This window comes from Aquarana catesbeiana, linkage group LG06 (assembly GCF_042186555.1).
Source record: "Aquarana catesbeiana isolate 2022-GZ linkage group LG06, ASM4218655v1, whole genome shotgun sequence".
Taxonomy (NCBI): Eukaryota; Metazoa; Chordata; class Amphibia; order Anura; family Ranidae; genus Aquarana; species Aquarana catesbeiana.
The window spans coordinates 91,793,021-91,819,268 of NC_133329.1; the positions used below are offsets into that span (position 1 = coordinate 91,793,021).

General features: G+C 42.9%; 1 protein-coding gene across 2 annotated transcripts in view; it reads left to right on the forward strand.

Annotated features, from left to right (window-relative positions):
• LMF1 (lipase maturation factor 1) overlaps positions 1-26,248 on the forward strand; it is a 577,865-nt gene that overhangs the window by 509,112 nt on the left and 42,505 nt on the right. For both annotated transcript variants that reach the window (XM_073636425.1, XM_073636424.1), the window contains one exon: positions 4,668-4,821. In XM_073636425.1, the coding sequence (XP_073492526.1) occupies positions 4,668-4,821 (154 nt within the window). The remainder of the gene's footprint in view (positions 1-4,667; positions 4,822-26,248) is intronic.

Consider the following 26,248-nt stretch of genomic DNA (forward strand, 5'->3'; position numbering starts at 1 on the left):
TCGATAGTGTATTCCCAGTACAGAGGAACACTGATCGGTCTCCTCCCCTTGTGAGTCCCCTCCTCCTACAGTTAGAATCACTCCCTAGGTAACACATTTAACCCCTTCCCTGCCAGTGACGTTTATACAGTAATCAGTGGATTTTTATAGCACTGATCGCTGTATAAATGTGAAATAGTGTCAAAAGTGTCCGATGTGTCCGCCGCAATGTCACAGTCACGATAAAAATCGCAGATCACCGCCATTACTAGTAAAAAAAAAAAAGAAATAATAAAAATGCTATAAATCTATCCCCTATTTTGTAGACGCTATAACTTTTGCACAAACCAATGAATATACGATTATTTGCGATTTTTTTTTACCAAAAATATTTAGAAGAATATATATCGGCCTAAACTGAGGAAAAAATTTGTTTTGTTTTTTTAAAAATTGGGATATTTATTATAGCAAAAAATATTGTGTTTTTTTTTTAAACTTGTCAGTCTTCTTTTGTTTATAGCGCAAAAAATAAAAACCACAGGGGTGATCAAATACCACCAAAAGAAAGCTCTATTTGTGGGGAAAAAAATGATAAAAATGTAATTTGGGTGCAGTGTTGCATGAATGTTGTCATTCAAAATGCAACAGCGCTGAAAATTGGCCTGGGCAGGAAGGGGGTGAAAATGCCCTGTATTGAAGTGGTTAAAAAAAAAACGAGCCTTTACAATCACTTTAAGTCAATTTCTGTGCATTCAGAGACCCTTAGTTTAGGACGCATTACACACAGACTCTTGACTCTGTGCCAAGCACACCTCAATTTATATCAATTTCTATACCACACAAAAACGTATGGATTGTGCGGCAACATGCTGCGATTATATACGGTCACCCCCATGGTTTATTACTTTTACTATATTTTGTTTATACAGCACATGCCTTCAATAAGGTCCTCATAAACTATGTACTAAAGCAAACGTACAGAAGCTTTGGTCATTTCTTTTTTACATTTTTATCCCAGAATCCCTTTAGTGCCTGCTAGCAAAATGTGCCTAGAGAGGAAGCACACCTAATGGGATTCTGGGGATGGTTGCTTTGTTATAACCTTGTATGTTTAAATGAATTGACAAGGCCCTTAAAGGCATGTCTAATGCCCTGTACACACGGTCGGATTTTGTTCGGACATTCCGACAACAAAATCCATGGATTTTTTCCGACGGATGTTGGCTCAAACTTGTCTTGCATACACACGGTCGCACAAAGTTGTCGGAAAATCAGATCGCTCTGAACGCGGTGACGTAAAACACGTACGTCGTGACTATAAACGGGGCATTAGCCAATAGCTTTCGTCTCTTAATGTATTCTGAGCATGCGTGGCACTTTGTGCGTCGGATTTGTGTACACACGATAGGAATGTAATGAATCGGATTTTGTTGTCGGAAAATGTTATATCCTGCTCTCAAACTTAGTGTCTCGGAAATTCCGACGGAAAAAGTCGGATGGAGCCCACACACGATCGGAATTTCCGACAACACAATCCGATCGCACTTTTTCCGTTGGAAAATCCGACCATGTGTACAGGGCATAAGGGTCTATGCACACTGGCTTAAAAACATGCCAGTGCTCTTTGCAGAAAAAAAAAACGCAAGTTTTGAGTGTTTTTGTACTAGTGTTTAATAGCGTTTAGCTTTTTTTTCTGCTCTCAAAAATGCAAAACAGTGGGGTTTTCTTTTCTGCCTTTAAATACTGAGCTTAAAATATGCCTCTAAATGTCCTAATGTACATTAGCAGCTTCTGCAGGTAGGTCTGAACCAGCAAAAAAAAGGCAAATTCCCATAATGCCATAACAGTTCCCACCGCTGTGCCTTGTGTACGCTGGTCTTCCACCATATTGTAGTAGATGGTGGGTACATAGACAGCTACTTATAAAGCAGCTGACAAAATATGGCATTTACCATTTTCCATGGCTGTATTTTCTGAAGGTTTATAAAAATGCAAAATGGCAATTTAGGAAAGTGAAATATTGTGTGAAAAGCAGTGAAAAAGTGTTGTAACTGCATGCAATATGATGAAATAATACAAATTCGGAGAAAAAAAAAATCAGAGGGGAGGAACACCGATTAGACTGTTGATTGGTTGGCTCCACTGGAAGGTTATCCATCCAAGAGCCACTCAACTGGACTTGCTCTGTAATGTTGGAGTCGTTTTGCTACTAATCCAAGGACATTCCTCAGCTTAAATATTCCAACATTTCTTACGCCATGGGTGACTCATGTAGCTAAATGTTGGGGTATGTTCTCAAAATTTATTTGAGGAGGATCCTTGAATGTCTCCAACATTACAAAACATATTCCAACATTTCTTACTCCATGGGTGACTCATGTAGCTAAATTTTGGGGTATGTTCTCGAAGTGTATTTGAGGAGGATCCTTGAATGTCTTCAACATTACTAAACAAAGTCGGTTAAAGGTGACTGACTACTGGATAATTGAGAACCTCCACAGTAAAGATAAGTTCAAACTTCAGAATATATATAGTATGTGGTGCTACAACGTGAATTGTAGATGCGGCTGCTGGATAATGTTGCAACTGGACCACAGATAATGTTAAAGATGAATAAAGGTCCAGCAATACAGTATACCATGCTCATAGAATTCATGTTACTTTATACCATGCTCATAGAATTCATGTTACTTTATACTATGCTCATAGAATTCATATTGCAGATCCAGCAAGGCAAGAGGAAATCCAATGTACAAAAAAAGGTTGACGCGTTTCAGCCCTGTAACTTCCGAGTAAGACCCAGTACAGGTCTGAAATGTGTTAACCTTTTTTGTATATTGAATTCCCCCTTGTCTTGATGGATCTGCAATAGAGTAGCATCAGTTTAATGCGCATGTTATACCATGTTGCCGGACCTTCATTCATCTTTAACGGCAAAGATACAACAGCGTAACACAGGGCACAGCGATGCTGAGAGTGCAGTTGTTGAAAAGGCAGTTTGCCCCCTCTGTGTCTTACACCTGCATCTGTACATAGTCGCCAGCACACCATGGATCAACAATCACTGTCCAAAGGTTTCTTTATAGTAGAGAGATCACATCACAGAGATAAGTGCAATGTTTCGGAGCCGCGCAGTGCCCCTTCGTCAGACATCTGACAATTAGAAGACTACAACATGCTGTCATCCTACTTTGCCACTTTGCTAGCAGTTTAGTTCTAAGTGTACAAACCCAGAGTGGGCAAACTAGAAGTACAAATACATGCACATTGCAGGATTAGGCCTCTTTTACACGGGCGTAGTGGAGCATACACCCTTGCAAGGGCAGTGTTTGCCAACAAGGGGATGCACAGGTGTTTTGTGCAGGCAGTACCCATTCATGTCGTTTGGGATGCAGCAGCTGCACAGACACAGCCATTGCTCCCAATTTGACATCAGTGTGGGTGCCCATCCCTGAATGCAGACAGCGTGCGTTTGGGGACATGCACCCTCATGGCTGTCAGAGTGGGAGCAACAGCAGTGTCTGTGCAGCCTCTGCATCCCAGTTGACATGAATGATGTTGCCGGCACTGGGATGCATTGAACACCGGTGCGGAGGACAAGGCTGATTTTTTTTTTCTTGAGAAAGGTATGTTTAACCTTTGTAAGGTACAATAAAAGCTGCGAAGGTGTGGAACAGTCCTCTGCAGGATCTGGTTCTGGCCCAGAAAAAAAGGTTTCAAATAAGGTTAGATGTGTTTCTACATAAACAAAATATAACCATCTTAAATTGTTGAATCAGGGGGTTTCTAATGCCGCGTACACACGGTCGGACTTTTCGTCTACAAAAGTCCGACAGCCTGTCCGACAGACTTCTGGCGGACTTTCGGCGGACTTGCAGCAGACTTTCTAACGAACGGACTTGCCTACACACGACCACACAAAAGTCCGACGGATTCGTACGTGATGACGTACACCGGACTAAAATAAGGAAGTTCATAGCCAGTAGCCAATAGCTGCCCTAGCATGGGTTTTTGTCCGTCGGACTAGCACACAGACGAGCGGATTTCGGGGTCCGTCGTAGTTACGACGTAAAGATTTGAAGCATGTTTCAAATCTAAAGTCCGTCGGATTTGAGGCTGAAAAAGTCTGCTGAAAGTCCGGAGAAGCCCACACACGATCGGATTACCAGCCAGCTTTAGTCCGTCGGCGTCCGTTGGACTTTTGTAGACGAAAAGTCCGACCGTGTGTACGCGGCATTAGAGGATCAGGAGAGATAAAGAAAATAGGATCATGTTTAATAAGGGGTATCTCACTTTCCTCTGGATCAAATAGAGGTTTATGGTTTTTTTGAGGATGCAGGTTATTTTATTTGTGTTCTTTAGCTGAACTCAATAGACGTGTCTTTCTTCAGCCTGACTAATTATGTAACAATGAGGACATGGACATATTGCTTTGGCAGGCAGGGCGGCAGCCTAGAACCTTTTATTATACACAGGATTGTGTTACTGCATCATGATGTGTAGGAAGATTTGTGCCACTCCTGGAAGACCTGCCGTCCTAGCTTACACCGGCCAGCGTTGACTATACGGAAATAAAGTTCTGGTTTTAGGCTCCTCAACCAGAACAGCCATTGAGTTTGGCATAATACTTTTGAAAATTGTAAGTTACATTTTTGGAAAGCTCAGCTAACCAACCCATTTTCACTTAGGTTCATACATCCGCCAGATTCTACATGTGTCTCTGGGAGTCCTCATTGCCTACCTCAGTATCCCTGTTGTTGTGAACCTGATGAGCTCCAGACAACTTATGAACACGTCATTCAACCCTCTACGGATTGTCAACACATATGGAGCCTTCGGCAGGTACTATATAGCTTAAATCTCAAAGAGAGAAACCAATATTGAAGCACAACTCTAGGTAACCTCTACACTAAAAAATCATGCAGAGTACTGAAAGGATGATTAAAAAAAAAAAAAAAACACGGGAACACTTAAAGTTTTTATTTGTGTGCATTTTTTAAACAATTGTGCTTCTGTGAACTATCTGTGATATGTCCACCTAGAACCTCTGAAGTGCTAATATTGGGACATGGACACCCTGACCAGTCTGTCGCTAGGCAACCTCATGTACAACAAATTGCAATGCACTGTGCACTGAGCCTTAGCTGCTCATGACCCTGTCACCGGTTTGCCGGTTCTCCTTCCTTTGACCACTTTTGGTTGGTCCTGACCACTGCAGACCGGGAACATTCCACAAGAGCTACAGTTTTGGACTTGCTATGAACCCAGTCGTCTAGCCACTACAATTTGGCCCTTGTCAAAGTTGCTCAAATCCTTATGCTTGCCAATTGTTTCTGCTTTCTACACATTGACTTCAGGGACAACATGTCCACTTGCTGCCTAATATATCCCACTCATTTTCAGATACCCTTGTAATGAGATAACCATTGTTATTCACTTTACCTGTCATCAGCCATGTTATAGCTGATCGGTGTTTATATTATGTTATTGTAAGTCTCTATCTCTTTTAGATACGCTTAAAGTCTGTTTTTGTTTTAAGTTTTGGTTGTACTTGTTTGTGTTGAGAGTGGAACGGTGTGTTCTGTGGCGATGTTGAAGATGGTTGGCATTACCAGTGGAATTCTGGGTATTCCAGGCCAAGAAAGGTGACATTCCCCAGACCTAATAGCAAAGGAGAGAAACACTTTTACAGAGCTGCACTGGAAAATATTTTTGTGTTGTCGCTTCAGGCTCTTTCCCTAATTTCAGATACCCCAAGCAAGTTCAGCTGTTTGTTTCAGGCTTTAGGAATTAAGTGAGGAAGTTTAAGAGACCCAGTTGTCCTTCGTTCCTCCTTTCTCCACTATGTTAGAGGGCACAGGGAAGAGCCCCGGACCTCTTTAAGCTATTAACCCAGGTGTGGCAAAGATTTTTCAATGCTACTTTTTGTTATTGGTTTCTTCAGTACTTTATGCACTGCACAAGTGTAAAGTTTGACGTAGGTGAGATGAAAATAGTCAAATCACACATTATATTGCAGTTTAATGATTCTGGTTCTGACAATGCCTTGAATTATATAAAGCAGAACTTTACCCATAACAACTTGTTCTTTGACAAGGAAAATACATTCCACATTAATAAGTATGCTACCAAAATTACTGTGTGCTCTAAATTGCCTCCAGCATTGCTCCTGTTTCTTCTTACTGGAGGCCACCATTTTGTTGAAGCCCAGAGCCCTTGAACAGCAGTAAATCTTTAGGTTGTCAGCAGATCGGCCTCTACAAATTTGGCACAGTGCCAAAAAATAGAGAGCATCTGAGTATGTGCAGAGCAGGATGAGACAATGTATTACTGGGTTTTAAACAGCACTATATAGTCACTTATTTTTTATGTTTTACATAACTATACCTGCAAAAAGTGCCAGCCTGAAGTGATCTAGCAGGACATAATTTTTTGACTAAAGTTCCATTTTATGTTCAGTATTCTCAGAAGGCTGGATTGGTAAAGTGAACTTGCTACAGTAAGCAATACGGGCTCTTTTATTGGATTGGGCTAAGACAGTTGGCATGGCTTAGTCCTGAATTCAGGGATGTAAGGATGTAGGATCCCTCAGCTGTACACTGGACCCATGCAAACAGAGTAAGAGAGTAACAGAGTACCTGTAGGATGGTAAAAGTGTCCCACCAAGAATGTTAACACATGGGTAAAAGGTATTCTCTGGAGCTACTGATGGTGTAGTTGGAGCTTATGGAAAAGGCACCTCCAAACCACATGCTTACTGGTTGCAACCACCAGGTGAGACAAACAAAGGCAAAGTACAAGGTGTAAGATTGTAGTATAGGTCAATTCAAGGCTCTGTTACGAGGGAGTCAAACAACCAGAGCAAAGTACCTTAATGGGTGCTTAAGCAATGAGATAGAGGTCAGTGCTGGCAATGATCAGTCAATCTGTCAATAATTTGAAAAGAGCATCTTATGGGTAGTGCACCTAACATAAAAGCTTTCAGCTCCAAACTCCAACTTTCAAATAGAAAGGAGGGAAGCCACTCATCATATAAAAACCAGGAGGAAATATCAGTTTTTTAGAGAGCCATAGGTGTCCTTTTATGAAACTGAGATCAGCGGCGATCCCGAGTCTCACCGCTGATCTCAGCGCTTTACCAGTTTATGAAACTGAGATAATCAGCGGAGAACATGTTCTCCGCTGATTATCTCAGCACAGTGAGAATTCACAGAAACGGCCAGTTTATGAAGGTGCGATCTCCACACCTCACTGGCGATCTGTGACAGAATTCTCACTTTCTGATTCACCATTTCAGAAGTGGAGAATCTGAGTGAGAAGCCTGAAACTGGCTGATATTCTGGAGAAAGAAAGAAGTCTTTTGACTTCTTTCTTTCACCAAACAGTCAGAGCACACCTTCCCCACCATTACACACCCCAAAACCAGCAGGATAGGAATTTATAGTGTATATATATATATATATGTATATATATATATATATATATATGTATATATATATATATATGTGTATATATATATATATATATGTATATATATATATATATATATATATATATATACATATATATATATATATGTGTGTATATATATATATATATACATACATACATACATATATATATATATATATATATATATATATATATATATATATATATATATATAAATATACATCTATATATATACATATATATAGATACATATATATATATATATATATATGTATCTATATATAGATAAATATATATTTTTTTTTAGATGTTCACGTCTCTGGCTGGGTTCACACTTGTGCGATGCGTGAACCAGCGTGATTCCTGTGCGGGTTTTCACATCGCACCTACATTGACATCTGCGCACCACTGCGGGTGTCAATGTAAAGTTAATGACACCCCCAGATCATTTCACAGATCGCAGTGCGAACTATGTAATGGTGCAGGAATCGGATCGCATGGGTGTTCACACCCATGCGATCCGATTCCAGTGCGGACCAAATAAAGGGTCCTGTACCATTTTGGTGCAAATGCAATATGATTTAGGGCCAGTTCCCACTGCTGCGGTGTCCGAGATCGGATGTGATTTGCACCGCAGTGCAAAATCACATCCGATCTCTGTGCGATGCGATTTCAGCCATACAGATAGTATTGCTAAATTTGCATTGCCCTCGGACCAAACTCTTACAGGACCCTTTTTTTGGTCCACAGCAGAATCGGATTGCATGGGTGTTCACACCCATGCGATTCGATTACTGTCCGAGTTTGCAGATCGCACTGCGATATGCGAACTGATTTGGGGGTGTTAACTTTTAGGCCCAGTTCACACTTGTGCGATGCCGGACATCGCACAGGCATCGCATGTTATTTGCAGCACACTGCCATTCACATTACATGCGATGTCTGTGCGGTGCGATATCAGCTGTACAGATAGTATGGCTGATATTGCACCGCATTCGGTGCAAACACGCACAGGACCCTTTTTTTCTGTTCGGACCAGAATCGGATCGCATGTGTGTTCACACATATGCGATCCGATTCATGTCCGAACTGTCAGTTCGCAGTGCGATATGCAAGCTGATCTGGGGGTGTCCTTAACAATGTATTGACACTCCCCAGCGATTCGCATATGGCAGTGTGAACTGACATGCGAGTCGGTGCGATGCGGGAACCCGCAGTGGATTCGCAGTGTTCTCGCATCGCACCAGTTTATCAATTTTTATGTTTATCTATAATGAAATATATTTTATTTTAATTTATTAATAAATATTTATACTTGTATACTTTATTAAAATTATTTTTTTAATGATTATAAATGTATTTTGCATTTATATGAATGGTGTATAGCTGCATTACATATGTGCATTACATTAATTTACTATACACCATTCACATTTAAATAGGGACATGTATGATCTTTAAATATTGATAAAAACAATGTTTTTTTTATAATTAGGTTAATGTATATTGTGTAGGGGGAATTTATCTTTATTATTTTATTAATATGTTGGGGAATAATGTGTGCTGATTTGTGTTAAACTTTTGTATTTTATGGTTCCTCATACTGTAATCCCGCTATATCACACGAGATTACAGTGAGAGGAGCCATTCTCAGGAGTTCCCGGCGTTTGTAGATCGCTCCTCAACTCAACATGAGAAGCGATCTACACACTTTCATAAACAGGCACTCAGAGGAGAGCGATCTCCTCTGAGAATGCCTGAGAACAGAAAAGCGGTATTTTACCGCACTTTCATAAAAGGACACCTAAATAAACAGGATTGAAGGTTTTTATATGGCGAGCAGCTTCCCCCTTCTTTTTTGAGAGTTAAAGAATGGTCCGTGACCATAGGAAGCCTGCTCCTTAACCACTTCCCGCCCGGCCTATAGCAGAATGACGGCCGGGCAGTGGTTCCGTTATCCTGACTGGACGCCATATTAGGTCATTCAGGATAACAGCCTGACACACCGCAACACCGATCTCGGTAGAGAGTCTCTGACGGAGGCTTTCTACCACGTGATCAACTGTGTTGAATCACGGCTGATCACAGTGTAAACAGGAAAAGCCGTGTATCGGCTTTTCCTCACTCGTGTCTGACAGACGCGAGTAGAGGAGAGCCAATCGGCTGCTCTCCTGACGGGGGGGGGTTTGCACTGATTATCAGCACAGCCCTCCCCCCTGCATGGATGCCTAGCCAGGACCACCAGGGATACCACCAGGACCACCTGTGTAAATGACACTGGCAAGGAAGGTGTTAACCACTAGGGGGCGATCAAGGGGTTAAGTGTGTCCTAGGGAGTGATTCTAACTGTAGGGGGGATGGGCTTCAACTCACATGACAGCGATCACTGCTCCCAGAGACAGGGAGCAGTGATCTCTGTCATGACACAAGGCAGAACGGGGAAATGCCTTGTTTACATAGGCACTTCAATGTTCTGCGGCTCCGTGACACGATCGCTGAGAGACCGGCGCACATCGAGTCCGCCGGTCCCGCGGGCACGGTCACGATGTACACGGCGGGCACGCGCCTGCTAGCCCCGCCAATTAAAGGGGACGTACAGGTATGCCCATTTGCCCACTGCTGCCATTGTGCCGACATATATATCGCCGTGCATCGGTCGGCAAGTGGTTAAATATCACTCACTCCAACAAGTGAATATTTATCAAAGTGAAATACAATATCTCAAATTATATAATATCTCAAGTAATGTGCAAAAATACAATAAAAAGTGACAAATGTTTATAAATTACCAATATTCATATATGCAATATTAAAAATACTTAAAGTGGATGTAAACACGATTCATGAAATTTAAGCTGGGCACATATATATGTAGTGGTTTTTTTTATCTCTCTCCAAAGCACTGAGTTCCCTGTGTTTCTGCTCTTTTGTTTTTCTGTTATCAGCATGATAACTTCTGGCAGGTTCTACAAGACGGGAGATAAAAGCAGCCTGAAGTTTGTGTAGGGGGAGGTTGCTATAAATAGTTTAGCAGAGAGCTTGTCTTGTCACAGCATAGCTCTGCAGGTCTCTGCCTATGTGGAGGGGGGGGGGGTGCCTTTCCTCCAATCAGCTGTCTCCCAGTGTAAGCCAAGACTACACTCCCAGTGCTGAATGAGGAAGTAACAATTCTAACATGATCTGAAGAATATAGAAAGGGAAAGACAGATAGACAGAAAGATATACATGTAAAACTTATGTAGGGAGATGTGTTTCATCTCTGTGTATCATCTGATGCTGTTCACTTTACTGGGTATAGGAGAGGGTTTACATCCACTTTAATAAGTGTTCAAATGCATAGTGAAAGTGCAAAGTGAGATATAAAAAAAACAAAAATGATAAGATTAAATGTGAATAAATCAAAATCAGAATCAGTTCATATATTCAAAGTGAGAAATCTCAAGGTGCAGTTTAGGTGCGTGCCCGCTAGCCCCGCCAATTAAAGGGGATGTACAGGTACGGCCATTTGCCCACCGCTGCCATTGTGCCGACTTATATCGGCGTGCAGCGGTCGGCAAGTGGTTAATCACCACTAGATTTTTTCGTTTCTGTTATAAATTTTTGCAATTAAATAATTGTTCTTCAAACTAAATCCCAGATCACTGTATATTATTTAGTCTGTAAGAAAGTTTTAGAGTCCACAAACTATGATATATATCTACAAATCTATAAATCCTGATGTACTGACGGCCTATCTCGTTTCTTGAGGCCCAAAACCGCCAGGACAGTACCCTTTTTTAGAAAGTATAAAGTTCAAGGTATTTAGTAAGAGGCATGGTGAGTTTTTTGAAGTTGTAATTTTTTTTCATAATTTATTGGAAAATGAAGAGATTAAAAAAAAAAAGTAAAAATTTTTTTTTTTTTTACATACTGTCATCAGTGCAGTTCAGCGTCATCATAAAACTGGTGTGGCGGTGATCAGGGACCCTGACTGGTGACAACACGAAAAAATAAAAAATTGTTTATTTGTTTAAATTTTTTTTTTTTCGTATTACTTTTGTTTTTTTTATTGCAATTTTATTTTTTACACTGTGACCAGAGCAATATAATGTTACCACAGTAACATTGTACTACTCTGGGGAAGTGACCAGGATTTTTTTTTTTTACACATTATGGTTGCTTATAGCAGTGTATTTAATTGCTATAAGCAAGCATTTTACTGAATGAAACTGATTCATTCCGTTTGTTTTGTTTTGATTAGCTGTGATTGGCCAGAGCTAATCACTTGGTACGAATGGGCTGTGATTGGCCCTGTCTACCATGTGATCACACTAATTAATCACAGCTAGCAACACAATTGTACACAATGGAAGGCATGAAAGAAAGCCATCCATTGTTTACAACTGTCATGTTACCTGCTGTGATTGGTCACAGCAGTCACATGGTACCAGCAGCGAGCGAGTTTCCCTGATCTCAGTTTTGCTGGGAGCAATGGGAGCCATTGGTTTCTGCTGCTATCAGTCAAATCCTGTGATGTGGGGGGCAGGACTGTGCCTTGCCGAGCCTTACTGTCTTTGTGGCTTCCTATGGTGATACACCAAGCAGAGAAGGAGTCAGGTGCACCGGTGGGGGACCTGAGAAGAGGAGTATCCACTGCACAGAACAGGTAAGTATTAACCAGTGGTGGCCCATCCATAAGGGGCGCAGGGACGCTGCCATTTCCTAATCCATGCACCCTGCCCCTAATCTCCATGCAGTCCGCCGGACGCATTGATTCCAATGGGGTTTTTTTTAAGCACATGATTAGAACCTGAGCTCTAATTGGCTTCAAAAAAGGATGGGCTCAGGGAGCAGAGCACTGTGCCCTGAGCCCAAACAGTTGTGTGACAATAGCAAATTAATATTCGCTATTGTCTTCCTGATTCTCCTCCCAGCCAATCAGTAAGCGGGTCCTGAGACCGATTGACCAGGGAGTAATAGGACTCACTTCCTGTTGCCAGGAGGAGAAGCCCCAGCTCTTCCCTCGGCAAGCTGGAGCAGCAGCCCTACCCCGGATCGTAGTCCTTAGGTAAGGCTGCCTTCCTGTCTGTCTCCCATCTTGGTGCGAGTGAGGGGGAGGTTTGTTTGCCGGTATAAACCTCTTTGTTATTAAAAAAAAAAACATTTAAGACTTTACAATGACTTTAATCCACCATGATTTTGACCAGGATATTAAAGCTGAAGGTATATTTCGGCTTTAAAGCAGTGGTCATCAACCCTGTCCTCAGGGCCCACTAACAGGCCAGGTTTGCAAGATAATTGAAATACATCACAGGTGATATCATTTGCTGCTCAGTGATTGCAGTATTCTTGTCTGCATCTCCCCAAGTTAATACATACAACCTGGCCTGTTAGTGGGCCCTGAGGACAGGGTTGATGACCACTGCTTTAAAGTGAACCCAACCTAAAACTAAGGTGTCAAAAATGCCACTACTACTACCACATACCTGGTTGAGGTACATACATGCCTGGTAAAGAATCTGTTATTACCTCCTGTTCTGCACTATTGGCCAATGAAGCCCTCTATCTTTGAACAGGTATCACGAAAATGACCTGTTTAGACATTTTCTCACTTCTAGTTCTAGTAGACTCCTGAAGCTTCTACAACTCATGGAAAAAAATAGCTTTTTCTATAAATACATTTGGGAAGCATAAGCAGGTAGTACTCTTGCCTTGCAACATTGGGCTTCTTCCAGGTGTTCTGGTTTACTTGCACATTCCAAGACCATACTGATGGTAAACAAGCTTCCACCTAGGCTCCCTGTAATAGGGGGCATTAAACTGTTTGCTGCTTTGGGGTGGGGGCCAGGTCTAATGTATATGGTAGCGTTCCCTGTAAAGCACCATAACCACTGCATAAATGAGTAAAACAAATGTTATATACTGGCCCTTTTATTGATAATTCACATTCAAATCTTTACATACACTTCAATGTATTTCAAGGAGTTTGGCCACCGAAAACCGAGGCGCCCAGTTATTTTGTGCAGCGATGGAAAATGCAGACATGCTCCTATATTTTCCTTTTCCGTCTCTATTTTCTCTCTCGTGATTCTGGATTTCATGTTCCTGGCTGCCGCTAAAGGTAAACACATGTTAAGGGATTTTTTTTTTATTCTTGGGACGGTGCCGGCCAAATATGTATGCGGCCCAAGAGGGACGCATCTCTTCCAACTGAGCTTAATGCCAGCAGTAACAGCTTCTGGCAAAATCTATCACCATAAAATCATCTCTACCTTCACTAAAGACAGTGTTTAAAAATCTATCTATGATTGTCTGCAGCTGCTGCCTCCTATTCAAAGCAATATACCACCCAGAAAATAGATGTATGTATACATATACAGTATATGGTACATTTCTAGTGCTGATCTGTATTTCTTAAAGTTGAACTCCAGAAAAAGAGCTCAAAACAAAGTTGAAATACTTATAAGAGGGCTGTTTTGCCTGTTAAAAGGATTGTATTTAAACGGTTCTGCCACATAGCTCAGCCAGCCTAGTGATGCAGCATGTTATCTGACATTAAAGGAGCAGCAGAAGGCTGATGGAGTCATCTCTCTGCTCTCTCTATTGTCAGAATGCTTTCCTTGTCACTACATGCACATTCAGGATACCAGACTGGATCTCAGCCCTGCCTCTCCCTCTCCCAGTTCAAGTGCTGCTGTGCAGGGGAATTACCGAGACTGAAAGCAATTACATTTCTGGTACGCACACTAGCTGAATTTAAAAATACTGCTTTCTTTTTTTTTTTTAATAAATATTTAACTACTGTATTTATTGGTGTATAACACTCACTTTTTCACCATGAAAATCAGGTGCAAATAGCGTGTGCGTGTTATACGCCAATACTTCAATTTTAGCTGCCTCGGAGGGGACAGGGAGGGGGCGGGACGAGTGCCGTCAGATTACAACAGTGAGAATCTCCTGTTTACATGGCGGCCTCTTTAATAGAAAGTCCCATCTTCTGGGCCGCCGTTGGACCACTGTTCTGCCTATCATAGGAGATTCTCACTGTATGTAATCTGTCGTCGCTCGTCCCGCCCCCCTCCCTGTCCCCTCTAGGCTACAGATGGACATCGATCAGGCTGCACTGATGGCAATGGTGAGCCTGCTGCACTGATGGCAATAGTGAGGCTGCTGCATTGATGGCAATAATGAGGCTGCTGCATTAATGGCAATGGTGAGGCTTCTGCGTTGATGGCAATGGTGAGGCTGCATTGAAGTGGACTGATGAGGCTGCATTGATGGCACTTGTGAGGCTGCAGATGGGCATTGATCAGGCCGCATTGATGGCAATGGTGAGGCTGCAGATGGGCACTGACCCTTATTTTGCTTCAAAGTTCCTTATTTAAAATTTAAAGTTTTTTTCCTGAAACTTCCCTCATAAAATGAATGTGCGTGTTATACGCAGATAAATATGATACATTAATTGTTTTTATAGTGGGGTGCAGCTTTAGGCCCCTTTCACATGAGGCGGACTCCGTTTCTACGGAGCCCGCCTCGGTCCGCCGGCTCAGCGGGAGATCTGTCCGTTGATCTCCGCTGAGCCGGCGGATGACAGGTCCCTCTCTGCTCACTGAGCGGGGAGGGGCTTGTCAGGCGCCGCTGCCGCCTATGGAGGGATCGGACGAAAACGAACAGCGTGTCCGTTTTCGTCAGATCTCATCCGATCCGCCAGCGACGGATCTGGACATAGAGCCATCCGTCTGCTTTTAGCGGATCGGACGGGGTCGGATGTCAGCGGACATGTCTCCGCTGACATCCGACGCTCCATAGGCTAACATGGATCGCCCGTTCAGGTCTGCCGTCAAAACTGACAGGCGGACCTGAACGGTCCGATCGTGTGAAAGGGGCCTAAAAGACCCAGGTCTTCTGCTGTGTCAGGCATGGTTACCATTACTAAGATACACCGCCCAGATCAGAGTATGTCAGAAGCTAGGTGTTTGCGTTCAGCGACTGTTTGCTTGTAACTGGGACAAATGAGCGTCCCTGTGTGTGAACCATTTGCATCTATAGCCACTCATCTGTCGCTAACTGTAGGTGATCGCTCTATGTGCAAAACAGCTGTGGAGCCTGTCATTGATTTTTTTTTTTTTTACAGACTGAGGGGCTGCAGCTGATTGCAAACACCAGACCATACTCACCACAGAAATATGCTGATCTGGGCAGTGTGCAACCCTTATGCTAGCCATACACCTGTCGAAAAATCGTTCAAACGAGTTTTCGAAAAACAAACACATGGTCATGAGAGCAAACGATTTTGCCATCATGTAATGACCGAAATGTGATCGATAAATCGTTCAACTGACATAAACGAATCAATTTTTTGTTTGCTTTGTCACATAAGCCCAGTGCAAACTGTTCGGGCGAGAAACACATTAACCTTTTAATTTATCGTCCGTTCAGCCGAAGTTTTCCAAACTTTTCCTTAGAAAAGGAAAAACGTCACAACCGATTTTTGATCTGTGCCCATTAACTAGACGATAAACGAACAAACTGTTGAAATGACGAATTTTTGAATGATTTTATATCTAGTATATAGCCACCATTAGGCTGGCCATACATGGGTCAAATTTTGAAAGAATTTTCTTTTGAAAATCAGAAATTTTGTGATCTGATGATGCCACCATTGAATTCAAAATTCGACCAACCAAGCCTTCAATTTCACCTCATGTTGCTACAGAAAAGAATTTTCGTGGCTGGGAATCTTCTTTTCTTTCCGGGAATCTTCTTTTCTGGCACTCATGCGCATTTCTTTTTTCGATTACATTCGCACGATTCTACCATCATTGATTAGAAGATTGTTCATTTTTCAAAAAATTTCCAACATGCCCGTTTACTCAATTTCTATGGCCACTTGAAAATCGGCTGTTGCTGCAGCCCACTAATGGTGCAAAATTCGAACAAAAATTCTTAGATAAATTCTTTCGAAATTCGACCCATGTATGGCCTGCATTACGCTCGTGTGAATAGGGCCTAAAAAGGGTTCAATTTTATTCATTTTATTTTAATTCATATGCTTTTCAACTGTTTTATATCTGTTTTTTTCTTTGTTTTACAAATAAACATTTAATAGAGTGTGCACCCATGACATAGGATACACAGAGCACTTTGGTTGTTCTAAACAAAGCCCATCATTTGTTTTCCCCTCTCTCTCTAATTGAAACAGACTGAGCCACTCAATTAATTTAGATCCCTTTTACACTGGGTCGTTTTGCAGGAGCTATTGCGCTAAAAATAGTGCCTGCAAACTGACCTGAAACAGCCGCTGCCGTGTCTCCAGTGTGAAAGCCCCGAGGGCTTTCACACTGGAGCGGTGCGTTGGCAGGACCCTGAAAAAAGTCCTGCTAGCAGCATCTTTGGAGCGGTGAAGGAGCGGTGTATACACCGCTCCTTCAACGCTTCTGCCCATTGAAATCAATGGGGCAGCGCAGCAAATACCGCCAGCATAGCGCTGCTGCAGCGGCGCTTGGCGGTCGGTTTTAACCCCTTTTCGCCCGCTATCGAAAAGGGGTTAAAAATAACAGCGTTTTACTGCCGACGCACGCACCACCCCAGTGTGAAACCAGCCTTAGTATAAATATATGTACAGTATAGAGCCTGCATTAAATATATATACATTAAAGACCCTTTCACACTGTGCCGCCACCGGCGTCAGTGGTAAAGCAGGCCTATTTTTAGCAGCGCTTTACAGTCGTTTTAGCAGCACTTTTCGGCCACTCGCGGGGCGGTTTTAACCCCCCACTAGCGGCCGAAAAGGGGTTAAATCCGACCGCAAAACACAGCCAGTATCCCAGCGCTGCCCCATTGATTTCAATGGGGAGCAGCGGTGGAGGAGCGGTGAATTCACTGCTCCTTCCCCGCTCCAAATAAGCTGCTGGCAGGACTTTTTCTGACGCCCTGCCAGCGCACCGCTCCAGTGTGAAAGCCCTTGGGCTTTCATACTGGAGTGAATGGAGCAGCTGTTTTAGGGCGGTTTGCAGGTGCTATTTTTAACGCTATAGCGCCTGCAAAACGCTCCAGTGTGAAAAGGGTCTAAGAATCAACTTTAAACAGAGAGCTTGAGTCAGTCCACATTCCTAGTTTCAATTTAGGCCCCATTCACACCTGAGCGTTTTGTAGCTTGAAGCCTGAAGCTACAAAACGCTGGAGGGGAAAAAAAATCAATTATTCTCTATGGAGATGGTTCACATCTCCACTTCAAAACGCCTGAAGCCAGAAGCTCAAACAAGTTCTGGAACTTTTTTTTTAGGCAGATTTCTGCTTTTTACATTGGTGACCTTTTGACCTGTACAAAATTGCGGCAAAATCACGGTAAAATTGCACCTTGTTACCAAGGTATTTATTTATTTATTTAGATATAATGCATTTTTGTTTGTAGCAGCTTATTTGGCAAGAGACAATGCTCTGCATCCTAGCTAAGGTGACAATTTATCACTGTTGCTGAGATTCCACTTGCAGCTGGAATGTGTTCCTGTCTGTTTCTACCACATTTAGGCTCTGTTGTTCTGCTCTCAGACTCCTTTAGTCACACTTGGGACACTGTCTCAGCAGCAGGAGCTGATACAGCAGCCCTGGCCTGGACACTCTATCAGGTCACAGATGCACTCCGTGGAAGTCAGGGGTGCACCGCTAAGGTAGTGGACCCTAGGACTGACTGCTGCGGATTGAACCCTGGGAGGTTCAGGAAGCAAGTCTACTGGAACACTAACACAGACAAATCCCACTGGGAGCTAGAGCATAAATTCCCCAGGGCGCGGAGTCTAAGAGCCAGCAGGTGTTCACCAGAGGCTCTAGTGGTGAGGATGGACTGCGCTGCGCTTCTCCTGTAGTCTACACTCACGGTAGACTACAGGAGAAGAGGTAGGAGGCAGCAGGCTGGGACAACAAGGAAAGTAAGGGATAAGCCAAATGTCGGGGCGACTAGCAGACAAGGATAAACATAACACGCCAAAGGTCAGGGTCACAAGCAGACAGGGATAGTCGAGAACAGGCCAAGGTCGGTAGCTGGAATCAGATGTAGGAAACACAGCAAGTACACACTAGAGCTAACACACAATGGTTGATCAGCTAGGTTGGCTTGCAATGCCCAGGTTAATATAGTGTTTCTAATTAGACACCATGGTGGAGCTTTGCTGACGGAAGATTATTTAAACAGTCAGGTGAGGGTGGCTGGCCTCTAAAGGTGAACACAGAAGGAAAGGTGAGCTGACAGACACACATTACTGCATAACCATGACACACTCATCCACAGGGTATGACTTTGCTACCCCAGCACTACTGGTTCTACATAGGAGAACTTTTTGCATCCAAAGTTTTCCATTTTGTTAACTTCTTCTTAATTGGATACTTCTCCTAAGCTACATATTGTGGTCACTTAGGCTCTAGAACCCCTACTACCCCTGCATTTTCAAAGTGATAGACAGCACTAATAGCAGGATTATGGAGTTTCTAAACTGGGTGAAGCAGAAGCGTTTTCCTTTCAGTCACCCTGTCTGTGGTTGAAACTTAGTATGGAGCCCTCTAAAGTAAGGTTTAGGAGTCACTGCTCTGACCTATTTGGAGAATGGTAATTAGGAGCGCTTCTGCTAGAAGGGTCCTCCAGGTGCTATATACATTTAGGGTCGGTTCACACTGGGGCGACTTGGGATCCGACTTGTACACCCTCAAGTCGCCCCAAGTCGCCCCAAGTCGCTTTGTATTTAGATTAACATGGTAGGCAATGGGAGCGTCTTAATTGACACTACTGAAGTCGCTCCGACTTCAGAAAAGGTTCCTGTACTACTTCTATCCGACTTGTAGGCGACTTGTACCCATTCAACTCAATGTAAGTCGCCTGCAAGTCGGATCTCTCTGTAAAGTCAAGCGACTTTGCAGAGAAAACCCCTCCCTCCCCCCCTCCCTCCCAGAGAGGTGATTGGCCACAGGCAAAGTCGCCTGTCATGGAGGCGACTTCAAGTCGCCTCGTAATTTGCCGAAGTCGCGCTGAAGTCGCGCTAAAGTCGCGCTAAAGTCGCGCTGAAGCCGCGTTGAAGTCGCGGTACAAAGTCGCGCTAAAGTCGTGTTGCCCATGTGTGAACCGACCCTTAGGATCATTCAAGATAGCAGGATAGCAAGCTGACAGGCACTCGAGCAGCACTTACAGGAGAGAAGCTGGCTCTGGATAGACAAAGATATGCAGAGAAAGTTGCTTCTAAGTGCAGTATGGCAGCAATTTTATTAAAAGGCACCAGTTAAAAAACAACTTACAGGATTACACAGTAAATAGGCTCATCAACGTATGTATATCTTCCCTGTCACTGTGCCGACCAGCAGCTGCAGGAACCGAGGGTCTGGAGGAGCAAGATGGCTGCTGCACTTCCTCAGGGGGAAGTGCGGCGCAGGCACAGTGACAGGGAAGACCATCTCAGGACTTCATACATTGATGAGCCTGTTTACTCTGTAATCCTGTAAGTGTTTTTAACCATTGCCTTTTAATTGAATTGCTGACATACTGCACTTAGAAGAGCCTTTCTCTGCATATCTTTGCTCTGACCTACAGTGAAAATGTATTCATAGCCCTTGAAATTTTCCACATTTTGTCATGTTACAAACAAAAACGTAAATGTATTTTATTGGAATTTTATGTGTTAGACCAACCCAAAGTGGCACATAATTGTGAAGTGGAGGGAAAATGATAAATGGTTTTTAAAGTTTTTACAAATAAATATGTGAAAAGTGGGGGGTACATTTGTATTCAGCCCCCCTGAGTCAATACTTTGAAGAACCACCTTTCACTGCAATTACAGCTGCAAGTCTTTTTGGGGATGTCTCTACCAGCTTTGCACATCTAGAGAGTGACATTTTTGCCCATTCTTCTTTGCAAAATAGCTCAAGCTTTGTCAGATTGGATGCAGAATGTCTGTGAACAGCAATTGTCAAGTCTTGCCACAGATTGGATTTAGGTCTGGACTTTGACTGGGCCATTCTAACATATGAATATGCTTTGATTTAAACCATTCCAAGCCATTATCTCTAGCTGTATGTTTAGGGTCGTTGTCCTGCTGGAAGGTGAACCTCCACCCCAGTTTCAAGTCTTTTGCAGACTCTAACAGGTTTTCTTCTGAGATTGCCCTGTATTTGGCTCCATCCATCTTCCCTTTAACTCTGACCAGCTTCCCTGTCTCTGCTCAAGAAAAGCATCCCCACAACATGATGCTGCCACCACCATGTTTCACGGTGGGGATGGTGTGTTCAGGGTGAGGTGCAGTGTTAGTTTTCTGCCACACATAGCATTTTGCTTTTAGGCCAAAAAGTTCAGTTTTGGTCTCATCTGACCAGAGCGCCTTCTTCCACATGTTTGCTGTGTCCCCCCCATGGCTTCTCGCAAACTGCAAATGGGACTTCTTATGGCTTACTTTCAACAATGGCTTTCTTCTTGCCACTTTTCCATAAAGGCCAGATTTGTGGAGTGCACGACTAATAGTTGTCCTGTGGACAGATTCTCCCACCTGAGCTGTGGATCTCTGCAGCTCCTCCAGAGTTACCATGGGCCTCTTGGCTGCTTCTCTGATTAATACTCTCCTTGCCCAGCCTGTCAGTTTACGTGGACGGCCATGTCTTGGTAGGTTTGCAGTTGTGCCATACTCTTTCCATTTTCGGATGATGGATTGAACAATGCCCTGTGACATGTTCAAAGCTTGGGATATTTTTTTATAGCCTAATCCTGCTTTAAATTTATCCACAACTTTATCCCTAACCTATCTGGTGTGTTCCTTGGCCTTCATGATTCTGTTTGTTCACTAACAAACCTCTGAGGGCTTCACAGAACAGCTGTATTTTTTTATACTGAGATTAAATTACACACAGGTGGACTCTTATTTACTAATTAGATTACTTCTGATGGCGATTGGATCCACTATATTTTAGTTAGGGGTATCGGAGTAAAGGGGGCTGAATACTAATGCATGCCATACTTTTCAGATATTTATTTGTAAACAATTTTGAAAACCATTTATTATTTTCCTTCCACTTCACAATTATGTGCCAATTTTAATTGGTCTATCACATAAAATCCCAATAAAATATATGTACGTTTTTGGTTGTAATGTGACAAAATGTGGAAAATTTCAAGGGCTATGAATACTTTTTCAAGGCACTGTATTTGCTTACATTTTGGCTTAAGATGTTGAGCTCTGTAAACAGCAGGCATATGGAAAATATAAGTAAAGAGGCCTAAAGCTCCACCTGCTACCTACATGTAATAATACATAGTATTTGCATTCATAGTATTCTTATGTAATATTTCGTATTGACCTGACAAAATAAAATATGTAAAAACAAATATTTTTGACATGTATATAGAATGTAAATGGGCACTGTAGCCTTAAACATTCTCTTTAAAAGCAGAGCATTTGCACTCAGAATTGTGGCGTTGTTTCATAGCAGTTATAAAAGCATACATCCCTAAGTTATTATTGCTGGCCTCCTACCAGTAGGTCTTGTAGCTAGACCAGAACAGGTTAACCATAGTAGGTCAGGCTTGACTGCTAAGTGCCGACTCCCCACTGCCATCAGGACTCTCCATCTCCAGCTTTTCCTCTCCGGTCCCCGCTTCTCATTTCAGCCACGAGAAAGGACCAGCAAGACGCCAGCCCAGTGCGCACTTGTAATTCCAGCTTGTGTAAAGCTATAAAAAAAAGAACTACCTTCGTCTCATAATGAATCTGGGAGTATGTGGAAGCTGACATATCTGAAATCACACAGTAGGAACACACTTTTATTACTAATTTGGTGTCCCTGATTTACAAAGTGTTTGTTACCGCTGGGCTGGCAGCCACAGTCATAACTCAGTCGACATATATATATATATATATATATATATATGAAACCTGCAGCCCACGCCTGCCCCCACAATCTATTAAAACCTGGGTAACAATCCGTGGGTCTGGGGAAATGGTGTTCCATTGCTTAATCTAGCACTAGACAGACCCTGGAGGTTGTGCAATGCTTAACCCTTTCCCGAAACACTCCACCAAGCTGGGAGGCTTTAAACAAGAATGCCAAAAGGTACTATTCACCTCATAACGTGGGCCATTCAGTTATTTTCAGTGTGCATGAATAGATTCCTGGATTCCTGAGATGTCACAATATAAAGTCTAATCATTACTGAAAGCATTACCCTTTATCATTAAATACTTATACCTTCGTAGCGTTCCGCTTCCTTTGATACAGTTGACCACCTGCTCCTCTTCACTCCCTTGCCCTCCAAGACTCTGCTCTTTACTGGTTGTCATCCTACCTATTTCATTGACCCTTCAGTGTCACCTACAACTCTGTCTCCTTCTCTCCTCTCCCTCTTTCCTTCGGGGTCCCCCAAGGCTCTACCCTCAGACCCTTTCTATTCTCTGTCTACAACTCCTCCTTGGGTCAGTTATTAACCTTCCATGGCTTCCAATACCAGATTTTTTCTGACAAAACCTAAATCTATCTCCACTCCGCAGGTCACCCCTTTAGTCTCCTCATGCATCACTAATTTACTAACAACTAGCACAACTAGCAGTCCCTTCCCTCATGCCAGGGTGCTAGACTCTGACCTCTCCTTTCAGCCCCACATCTAATCACATTTCAAACCTTGCTGTATTAACCTCCATAACATTTCCAAAATTCACCCCTTCTAATTGACACCTAAAAGCGAATAATTCACTTGTTATCTCTTGCTGGACTTTTTCAACTCCCTCCTCGTTGGCCTACCTTTACACAAATTAACCCCCTTCAGTCTATCATGAATACTGCTGCCAGATTATCCATGTTGCCAACCTTTCAGTGGCAACATCACCCTTCTCTGCCAAGCCTTCTACTGGCTTCCACTCGTCCAAAGAAAAAAAATTTGAAATACAAAATACAAAGCCATCCACAGCTCTGCCTCATGCTACGACTCCAACCTCGTCTCAAAAGATCACCCAATTAATTCTCTTCTGAGACCTCCTGCTCTCTAGCTCCCTAGTCACCTCCTGCCACTGCTCCAGGATTTCTCTAGTCTCTGCCTTCCTCTGGAACTCCCTAGCCCAATCTGTCTAGCTATCGCCTTCTCTGCCCATCTTCAGGCGATCCCTGGGCGAACACTTGGCACTATCCCTGCCCTGCCTACCTCAGTTGAAGACTGCACTCCTAAGCAGCCAGTTACCAGACCCCAGTGCTGGCAGTCCAGTCCTGTGTAAGTTCCTCAGCAGGTAAGTGCTCAATAAGTAGAGAGGTAACTACTGTCTCACAGTCATATATATTGTTAGAATAATAATAATTTGTTATTTTAATCCTATTGAAGCCTAAAGCCTAGGCAAGCTTCTAAAACTTCTAAAAATTTCAAACTAGACGATACATTCTCCATAAAAATGTAAAGGTTGGTGCTGGAAACCTTCAAAGGAAAATTAGACCAGTATCAATAAAACTGGGTTAGTTCTACTCTTTGGGAAAGCAGATTCACCATACATCTTGAATTCAAATGCCCCTTTTATTTCTAACTGTGGACCCCGTGATTTTATTATTGAGTTGGGCCCATTTATGCCTTAAACTGGCCTTACCTTCAGGCCTCCATTAAAACATGTCCATACTAAAGTTATTACGTAATGATGGAAGCCATATCAATGAACAGGCCGTGGGATGCTCCACTGATTATTTTGGCTTATAACAGTGTTTACGCTTTGTAATAAGTTCTTAACCTCCCCTCATAATCTGGTGAAGGACCACCTAAGTGCTGATGAATTATCTCCCTTAAGAATGCTGGGGTTAAATAGATGAAGTACGTGTTCCTTCCATATCTTTAAAAAAAGATGAGCCTTTTAGAGCAAGACAACGCATAACTGGATTTGTTTCTGCAGACCTAATTTTCTTTTTTTCAAACCTTTTGGAAAATGGAGCAAAGAAATGTTAGTGCAGGTTCAATCCTTTGGCATTTATCTGTGTTTACACTGTCAGCTGCAGTTGGAGAATGCTCACAAGTGAGGAATGGGGTGGGTTATGGGAGTTTCGGACCATCTGCTGAACTCTCAACCAAAAGGGAAAATGAGACCTCCACATGATGCTGCAGAATGTGGGCAAAGCTGGGAACTCAGGTGCAGGGGTTTTGCTTCCATGGTCCCTGAGAGGTATGTGTTTGTGGGTAGATCTACCTACATATCTATCCTTCTGCTTAGTTAGAATTTGGATGGTTCTTTAAAGCCCAATTCCACTTCAGATAAGACATTGAAGGGTTAGAACCTCTGTCAGGTTTCAAAGAAGAATTATTAGTAGAATTATTAACAGCTATAATTAAAACAAAAAGGGTACAATTTTAAATGCATCTGCACCTACAAATTTCCATGAGTCCCACCCAAGTCTCAAAGATACCCTTTGATCCTGCCAGTGAAGTCAACCTCTGCAAAGTCTCACAGATACCTGTTGATCCTACCAGTGAAGGATCCTGCCTCATGCTGCTTCCTGTGATGGGGTGGAAACACTGCTGCACTGTTCTGAATTGAAAGCAATGTTGTCACACACGTAGGCTGTCCCTGATGCACTACAGTTGGTTGAGAAGACATTGCAGGGGACAAGGCAATCAGCACTGTCACTGCTGTTTCACAAGCCTGTTGTTTATCAGTCAGCAGCTGGCCACATCCAGTCCTGCCCACGAATCCCTGGATTGGCAGCACTGCCTCAGTTGCTGAAGCTCTCCCACTGTGAGCTGCAGTGTCTGGCAGGGGGAGCATGTGAGATACTAATAAAGGGGGATTTGACTCACTCAGGGAAGCTAAAATATTGTTTTCTACTTCATGAGGCTTGTGTATTGCGGCGTACTCACGATCGGAATTTCGGCCCTGAGCCTATGCTGATATGGCTCAAGAGTGCATAATGTACAGAGGGCAGGTGTCAGGTATATTAAACACACAGATTACAGATGTCTCAGGAATAAGTAACACACAGAGTGCAGAGGTCAGGAGTAAGTAATGCACAGAGTGCAAAGGTCAGGAGTAAGTAACACACAGAGGTCAGGAGTAAGTAATGCACAGAGTACAAAGGTCAGAACTAAGTATTGCACTGATGGCAGAGTTCAGGAGTAATTTGCTGAGGTCATAAGTATGTAACACACAGATTGCAGCATTCAGACTTAAGGGAGGACAGAGGCCTGGCAGGGAGTAATGCAGGCATTGCAGAGGTCAGGAGTAAGTAAAGCACAGAGAGAAGAGGTCAGGAGCAAGTAACACACACAGAGCAGAGGTCAGGGGCAAGTAACACACAAAGCAGAGGTCAGGGACAACTAGCACACGAAGATCAGAGGTCGGGAGCAAATAACGCAGAGGTCAGAAACAAGTAAAAGTGCAGGGGGTCAGGAGTAAGTAGACATGTGCAGAGCGAAAAAATTTGTTTCGTTTCGATTCGGTATTTACATAAATTTTGTTTAGTTAAATTAATTTCATTTGTTTTCAGAATTCGTTTAGTTAGTTTTCGGATCGATTCAAAAAGTTTTCCAAGAACAATTAATGTCTCCCCTCCCACTAGCTCAACTCCCCTGGACCACACCTCAACATATTCCCCCAGAATGTAAATCTCACCTACTCATTACTCCAACACTGATCTCCTTCCGGGACGCATGCAACAAACACAAGATCTCCTCCATCCTAGGCCCAATGACGCCACTAGCACATAACCCGGAGTTCACACCAGGTACATACCCTTCCTTTCTAACCGAAGGGTGGCCCCACCCAAACATTCGAGCAGAACACTTCTTCACCGAGGATCGTCTTCTAACACAAGCAGAACTGGCCACCAAAATGAACATAAATACATTCCC